General features: G+C 45.3%; 3 protein-coding genes across 3 annotated transcripts; all 3 read left to right on the forward strand.

Moving 5' to 3' along the window:
• The first annotated feature begins 508 nt into the window (after window positions 1-508).
• Window positions 509-2,709, forward strand: H257_08762 (hypothetical protein). The gene is made up of 6 exons (XM_009834801.1): window positions 509-660; window positions 708-862; window positions 932-1,023; window positions 1,072-1,169; window positions 1,504-1,820; window positions 2,181-2,709. Exons 1-6 carry the CDS (start codon window positions 513-515, stop codon window positions 2,496-2,498), a joined length of 1,128 nt encoding a protein of 375 aa, XP_009833103.1. The 5' UTR covers window positions 509-512; the 3' UTR covers window positions 2,499-2,709.
• A 590-nt stretch (window positions 2,710-3,299) lies between these two features.
• Window positions 3,300-3,990, forward strand: H257_08763 (hypothetical protein). Its single transcript, XM_009834802.1, has one exon. It carries the CDS (start codon window positions 3,355-3,357, stop codon window positions 3,763-3,765), a length of 411 nt encoding a protein of 136 aa, XP_009833104.1. The 5' UTR covers window positions 3,300-3,354; the 3' UTR covers window positions 3,766-3,990.
• Window positions 3,991-4,250: 260 nt separating this feature from the next.
• Window positions 4,251-5,117, forward strand: H257_08764 (hypothetical protein). Its single transcript, XM_009834803.1, has 3 exons — window positions 4,251-4,692; window positions 4,741-4,808; window positions 4,874-5,117. The coding sequence occupies exons 1-3, from the start codon at window positions 4,284-4,286 to the stop codon at window positions 5,018-5,020; spliced, it is 624 nt and encodes a 207-aa protein (XP_009833105.1). The 5' UTR covers window positions 4,251-4,283; the 3' UTR covers window positions 5,021-5,117.
• The last annotated feature ends 3,097 nt before the right edge of the window (window positions 5,118-8,214 follow it).

Raw genomic sequence — 8,214 nt, forward strand, 5'->3', positions numbered from 1 at the left:
ATTCACATTGCAATTCACATGTCCAACTATGATGCGATGGCTGGTTGGACGTGTGAACTAGCTGTAAGCTATCACGGGGTATGAGAAAGGGTGCTTTACACTTGCAAGTCAATACATATAGACGACCGACCGATCAGTCTCCTCTACTCCACGAACAACGTTAGAGTTTACCACATTGGTTGTGAAATGAAAAAATCGAATCGGAATATGAGATATTACTTCGTTAGTATTGGATGGATGCACTGAAATATGGAATCGCGCTGGAGTTCTGATTGGTTGAATTTCATTGAGAGGGTTTTTATTGGCTAATAATTTTGAGCTCATCTGAGGTAGCCAATCAAAGCGATTTAAATTCCAACGAGACAACACGAAATTTCGGGGTTTCGGGGTTTCTTCACTCGAAAGCACAATACTAACGGTACTATTTTAATAAATGATACTTCGAAGTATTATTTTGACCAATTCTCCAACAACTAATTATTTTGACGGTAGTATGTTGTGAACCACCGTGCATGACATTTGTGTCGTTCGTTCCAGCGTCGACATCGATGTTCTCACGAGCGATCCGTCGAGTGGCGGTGACCGGTCCCAAGTTCACCCGAGGAAAGTACTCCATCCGCGTGTCCAAGGAGAAGGACGTGAGCTTCGCCACTGCGCATGGTACGTCCACCCACCTACGTCCCTTGGCTCACTGTGGTTGACTGTAGTCGACGACCCATTCCACCACTTCGTCCTCAACGGATGCTGGGGTCTCACCGCGCTGGCCACGTCCACCGCGTTCTACCAGTTTGTCACAAACTTGCACACAGTCCCCATCACAGGACGAACGCAGGTCGTTGTGTTCAATCGCGAAGACGACACGGTACCTACCACCTTCTAATTGACGCAACCTCTCTCCATTGTTCACCCGACCATGGTCTTCATGCATTAGGAGATGGGCAACCAACATGCCAAGGAAGCCCTGGCCGGCAAAACCCTCGTGAACAGCGGCCCTCGCTTCAAGATGGTCAAGGACGTTGCCACGTAAGAAGCAACTCATCGATTCCTCGCCCACTTCCTTCCATGTTGTAGTCGTCTTGTGGCGGTGGCTGACAAGATCTTCGAGCCTGGATTCCAGTGGCAGATTTACGTAGTGCAGGACCCCCAGATCAACGCATGCTGTTTTATGGGTATGCCTCCAACTAAATCCCCCGCCTCGCACCATATTCTCGATGCCCCCTTGTACCCATATTCATTTATCATTACTATTCCATATATTTAAAAATATATATTATACATATATTGATAATATATGCATCAACTTTTTTTATGTGTATAAATAAATACGTTATAAATATATACATATACGTAGCTGCATGATCTTTTACGCATATAGATAAATATATACTAGTAGTATATTACATAAATATATACATATATAGATGCACCATTTGATGCATGTATAAATAAATATATACATATATAGATGCCTCATCCTCTTCCTGTATATTTATTTGTATGTAGGGGGCAAGATGTTTGTGTACACTGGGCTGCTGGACTTTATCGACGCCATGGTGGAGCAGGGTATTTGCTCCAACAAGTACAACGCCCTCGCCACCGTCCTCGGCCATGAGATTGCTCACGCGCTGGCGCGGCACACGGCTGAAACGCTGAGCTACCTCCCCGTTCTCATCGCGTTGTCGCTGCTGACTGTGGACAGCGAGCTCATTGCGTCGATTTTCACCTACTTTTGCCAACTTCCATTCAGTCGTCTCCATGAAACCGAAGCCGATCACATTGGATTGATGCTCATGGCCGCGGCGTGCTACGACCCGTCCGAGGTATTGTCCGATTTTACCCAACTTTTTTTTTTTTTGGACTTTTGCGCTGATTCCGCCAAATCGATCGATCGATTCATTTTATGGACATTTTTTGTATGTAAAATCATCCAGTGGCACACTAATTTACGTCACACACGATGAATTCGATTTGATTGGCCACTTGATTCGTGATCTGGGTTTTGATTGGTCGATTTTCGATCGTCTGCTGATGTGGTGCTGTTCATTCGATTGAGCCCCCCCACACTCCAATTTCGTACCGACTTGACGATATATATACATGATATTTGGAGACAATCGTGATGATATATATATATGATATTTGGAGACAACCGCGATGAATATATTTGTTGGGATGTCTAGGCGCCCAAGTTTTGGGAAGGCATGAAGCTTGTGAACGAGGAAGGGATCGATTGGTTCTCGACCCATCCAGCCGACGACAAGCGGCAGAAACACCTGGAGCAGCTGACGGCCGAGGCGATCGCGTACCAGGACAAGGCGTCGTGGTGCGGGGACATGCAGTCCAAAGTGTCGCAGCTCATCTACAGACGCATCACGCGGCGCCGCGCCACGGCTGGCACGACCCACTCGGCGGAAATGGCCGCCATGTGGGATGGCATGCAAGCCACAACCAACCAACCCCCGCCGCCACCGCCTGCTACGACTATCCCAGTGCCATAGCCATGTCGTCGTCGTTCGAGAAGAAGTTGCCGAGCAATTACAGCACTATATAGTATGCAGGTGCAAGTGTCGACGTTGAATCATGACGACATGGACCGACTTGTATTGTGAGTTGGCTATAAACTTTCAAAATTCGCGTGGTTTGTCGAATCAATATATTGAATCACGCCAGAGTTCTGATTGGTTGAATATACTTGTCCTTTCTGTCATATGATTGGACGAAACTTTGGTAAGGCTGTAAGAGCCAATCAAATCCATTCCAAAGTACTAGAGCGTCGATTCGTGATTCTTCGATGGGTCTGGAAATTTGTACCGAATCCACAATACTTAGTGCCATGACATGTTGGCAAGGTTGTATAGAGTTGAGTGTAGAGCATAGCCTTGACGATCATGCTTTACTCACACAAGATGGAACTCGTTCAAGCTACAAGATGATGATTGTGTGTTCTACGCCGGACCTTCGAAAGTTCATACAAAACTGAGTTGAAGAGGTACATATCTTTGAGACTGCAATGCATCATTCAATCTTTTTAGCCAATCATATTTCAACCTTAATTCTTTATAGCCAATCATACTCCTTCGCTAGATAGTTGGCGATTTCATCAATTCCCCAAAATTTGGCAAATTTTGAGGAAAAGGACAATCCCTTATCCTGTGGAAGCAGATATCACCGATATATATATCCTTAATGAGGGGGGTTGAAATCGACACGTTTTCCCCCGATCATAACGTTAGGTTCAATTTCATGTGGCAACAAAGCAAAGAAAACGTTCGAAATAGAATCAAAACAGTATCACATATCTTGACCTTGGCTTCGTAATAAGGACTGTGACGCCGATACACTATACTACTGCACATGTGTGATGTGAAACGTGATGTTTACTTTTTCAATTGCGACAGTTGCTGCTGCTGCGCCGACGGCCATTGCCCTGTCTCCATGAACACGTACTTGTCGGTTTGGGTGAACGTCGGCCGCACGACGTCCTTGAACTTGCCCACTTTGATGCGCTTGAGCAGCTCATCCGAGCTCTTCTTCAGCGCATCCTCAAACCCTTCCACGGCCGTGTTGAAGTTTTCTTTCTGCAAATCCAACTCGTCCCATGTCCAATCCGCCTTGCGCTTGCGGTGGTGTGGGAGCAGCGACGCCGTGTCCGCCTGTCCCAGCTCTTCGTCGCGCTTTTCCATTTCAGGGTCCTCTCGCGTCCGAAGCAGAATAGGGATGTGGGATGGATCGGGAAGCGACATTCGCGGCGCACACACCCAATGATGCAAGCTCTCCGGCAGCAAGCTGTCGTCGTCGTCCTTGGACCCCATGATGTTCTCCAACTGCTTCGCGACTACCTGGAACTTGCTCAAGAACTCTGGCCACTGGGTCAACGGGTGCCATGCCATCAGCTGCTCCAGTGTCTGGATGGTATGCCGAAGGTGGTCGGCGCGCGATCGGACGGACTGCAGTGTCCGCGCTTGGTCCGACTGTACCCCAGACATCGCACAAATATGTGAATGATCCTGCCGTTAGTTGGAAAACAACCAGATTTAGGCCAATCAGCATCGAGACGAGGAATTACCTCCAAATATATTATTGATTTGTACTAAAGTATATACTTCGAAGTAAATAACGACATATTGTATTAGAATCTACTATTAATATTAATAGTAATTTAACATTTTTCGATTTGATTATTCGTACCACGTTATGCAAAAATTTGGTGTTTTTAACGTGTTTTTATAGAACCTGGGAAAAAAAGTCGGCAAGTTTGTTCCATTGCAATTGTGCAACACGGAATGTCACCGGCGACAGCGGCAGCGGCAGTTCGAACTCCCATGTCAAACCAATGTGCATCTGCAGAGCATGAAGCCATCGAGGTCCGCGAGGAGAAGCTTCCAGTCGCCTGCTGCGCCAAGTTTGGAAGGACAAGGTTTCTTTGTCAGCGAAGTGCCAACGCGTTCTACTTTCCCCATGTGTTGCACGTTGGGCCAAACTTGGGATGCATGTTGATCACGTACTCCATTATCCTTGCTCCAACCCTCATCTTCGTTTTCGCGAACAGCTTGGCATCCTGGGTGTCCGTGCTCCTCATCGTGTCCATTGCGCTCACGTTTCTGTCGTTTTCCATGGTGGCATGCAGTGACCCCGGGGTCATCCGCGAGCATTACGTCAATGCTGTCGGTGACGACGCGGGCATTCTCTGCGGTACGCTTGTGTTGCCCCTCTCTCTTTTTGTGACGTTGATGGACGTAGCGCATTGCCAAATTCGTCGGCCTCTCAATGCGATCCATTGCTACGAGTGCGAAGTGTGCATTGATGGGGTGGGTGGTTGACTCTTCCTGTTGCTCTTTCGTGCTTCTCATGATCAACGAACGATACTCTGTAGATGGACCACCATTGCCCGTGGACCGGCAAGTGCATTGGCAAGAAGACGCTGTATTGGTTCTACCTGTTTCTGTGGATGATCTGCATCCACATGACGTTTGGCATTGGCACCGTCGTGTATTATTGTATTGGTGGTCGCACGTCATAGTATAACACGCACAGTGTCTTGAATTGTTATAACAACAACCTGATGGGGCGAGTATGGATCCGGCGAAAGTGATACTAAGACTTCACTTTACAGCAAATGGTGCAATGTGTCGAATGAAGAAGTCGTCGAACCTGAACTTACACACATGATCCAATGCGAGGCCAAAGTTGCAGCATGTTGATTTAATGGAGTTGCACTCACGGACTGTAAACGTGCTTCGTTAACACAAGTGAGGAGGAGACCATTGAATACACCACAGCTAACGCTCGACCTACTGTACGTACATTGTACAGAGGCATACAGTACCTGGCAGGTTGAGCCACCAACATAACCATCCATGAATATTGCTCCAGTACGAATTGTGAAGATCTGAGAGTATAGTCGAAAAGAGGAGGCATCCGTTCTCCGAGTAATAAGGGGTTTTACAGTACTGTACTACGTAGTATTGTGCTTTTCACTCGTTTTGGCTATTCACATCATAAACATCGACCCCAGTGTTTTAGATAATCCGCACCGAGATTTAGGATGTCACATTTCGTTACAGAATGGTATAGGGAGGTCATTTATGCAACTCACTCGCTTTTGCACGTTTGAAAAGTGCAAATCGAAGTTATATCTGCTATTCTCGGGACCAAGTTGCACAATTCACTGGTCATCATGAACAACTTTTGATAATATAAATGACACATTGCGCCGAAGTTCTACCGTACAGCGATGTACGTATGGTGCTACATCGTAGAAAACCACGCCATCTTCTTGTTCCATCGCATAGTACATGCAGGTAGCATGTACTACGTGATGGAATAACAGCCAAGGTGTTTTGGTCACTTCAGCTCACATGTGATTATTATTGCTCAGAGGGCTCCTCTGGATACCACGCCATAAAATTATGCCAAAACTCGAAATGAGATTTTACAAAATTTATCCAATATACAAACGCAATACAAAATGAAGAGATGGTGAAACCGTCTGGATTCATCCGGATTCAAACTTGCGCGCCAAAACGATGCTCACGACCATGATGATCCTGCATCGTCGGCGGCGCCTCAAGCGACGTCGCATGAAGTTGATGTCATACCTGGTCTACCACTACTCCGCCTACCTCTTGAAGACGTCAAAGCGGGTCTCCATCTTGTCGGGGGCTTTGTGGGTTGCCGAAATACTTCAAGGAAACGAGGATGCCTTCGAGGAGACATGTCGAATGTCCCGTGATGCGTATGGTGGACTGCTGCACGATCTCGTCCGAAGTGGTGGTCCAAGGGCCCATCTGTGTGCTGTGGGGTTGCTGCGGTTTTTGAAAAGCGCCGTTTTGACAGAACATTGATGTTGAAGTGGTCACATGGACTGTCTTTGCATGAGAAATTGACCATTTTGGTCCATTTTTTTATGCCATAATTCGTGAACTTTCTTGCTATCATTTTGTAATATTTCCTTTGGATTTTGTGGTATCCAGACGAACAACTTCGCGACTTTGTCATATCACCATTTTATGGAGATTTTTGTCATTTTATGCCATAATTCGTGGCATCCAGAGGAGCCCTTAGGCATTTATAAAACCCCAGTGAATTAGCTAAAACACCAGGTATTTATTCAACTTTGTAACACAGTAGCAGAAGTACCACTCTTTTAGCCACGGAAAGCCGACGCCAAAACAAGTGCAAAGCACAATAATACTAGTATTAGCTTTAGACCGGGTCTGGATGCCACAAAAAATGGCATAAAATGGCCGTTTTTCGAAGAAAAGTTGCCAAAATCGAAATATTCCATCTTTCGAGATTTTGTGCGACTGCATGCCACCAAAACTCAGAATTTTATGGTACAATTTTCTTGAGAATTGGGTGTTTTATGGAGGTTTGTGTTCACGTTGAAGTCTTGCACTTCACTTCAATCGGATATCGAATAACTTTTCCATATTTCACTGGCATCCAGACAACTTTGCATATAACTACATTTCCCCTTTTTTCATGGGATATGAGACTTTGGGAGTTTTTTGCAGACTTGCCAAAACGGTTGAAGGGCATAAAGGGCTGGTCTGGATGCCAACCCATAAAATCGTGCCATAAATCGATTTGGCAAGTCTGTAAATTTTTCCCAAGGAGAAAAGAAGTAATATCCCCAAAGTTGTCTGGATACCAGCTGAATTTTAGAAAAAATATTCGATTTCCGATTGACAGTGAAGTGCAAGACTTCAACGTGTGAAGCCAAACCTCCATAAAACACCCGATTCTCAAGAAAATTGCGGCATAAAATTCTGAGTTTTGGTGGCATGCAGCACAAAATCTGCAACGGAAGAAGTACTACTGGTACTCTGTGCTTTATTATAAGTATTAATAGTAGAAATTATAATAGAGCACATAGTAGTAATCGCTAGTTAGCCAAGTCGAAGTACTCCGTAGTACTACTCTGTGCTGCATTATAATTTCCTCAAATGTACACTATAATAAAGCACAGAGTACAGTACTGTAGTGCTACGTAGTACTAAGGGCGGGTCTGGATGCCACGAAAAATGGAATAAAATGGCCGTTTTTCGAAGGCAAGTTGCCAAAATTGAAATATTCCATTTTTCGAGATTTTGTGCGTCTGGATGCCACCAAAGTTCAAAATTTTATGCCAAAAATTTCTTCAGAATCGGGTGTTGTATGCTACTTCAATCGGAAATCGAATATTTCTTCCAAAATTCAGCTGATATCCAGAGATACTTCTTTTCTCCTTTCTTTCATGGAATACTATTACGTACGTAGTGTATGAGACTTTGGGAAATTTTTGCAGACTTGCCAAAACGGATTATGGCATAATTTTATGAGGTGACATCCAGACCAGACGGGCCGTTTGGGCCCGTGTGAATGCCACCTAATACTGTAGAGACATTTAGCAAACCCGTAATTTGAAATTACCGAAATCAAACTTCGGGTTACTCACAGATACGAACTTCGTGAACGCCAAATTCCGCTCGGAATTTGGCTCAAATATACGAAATCGCATGACCATTCCGTATATTTGAGCGTCAAATTACCGAAATGTCTAAGCCAATCAAAATACATCAAAATGCAATGGGTGGTGGATTGTGCTTGCTGGACGTAATAGATGAACTGTTCATACATTTACTTCGAAGTCACTCCAATGGTTGACCCACAACCTCGACCACCAGCCAAGTACGTTGCATGGAGGGAAGACCTGGAGGTTGCCCTCCTGCG

The sequence above is a fragment of the Aphanomyces astaci genome, assembly GCF_000520075.1.
Source record: "Aphanomyces astaci strain APO3 unplaced genomic scaffold supercont1.20, whole genome shotgun sequence".
NCBI classification, from domain to species: Eukaryota; Oomycota; class Saprolegniomycetes; order Saprolegniales; family Verrucalvaceae; genus Aphanomyces; species Aphanomyces astaci.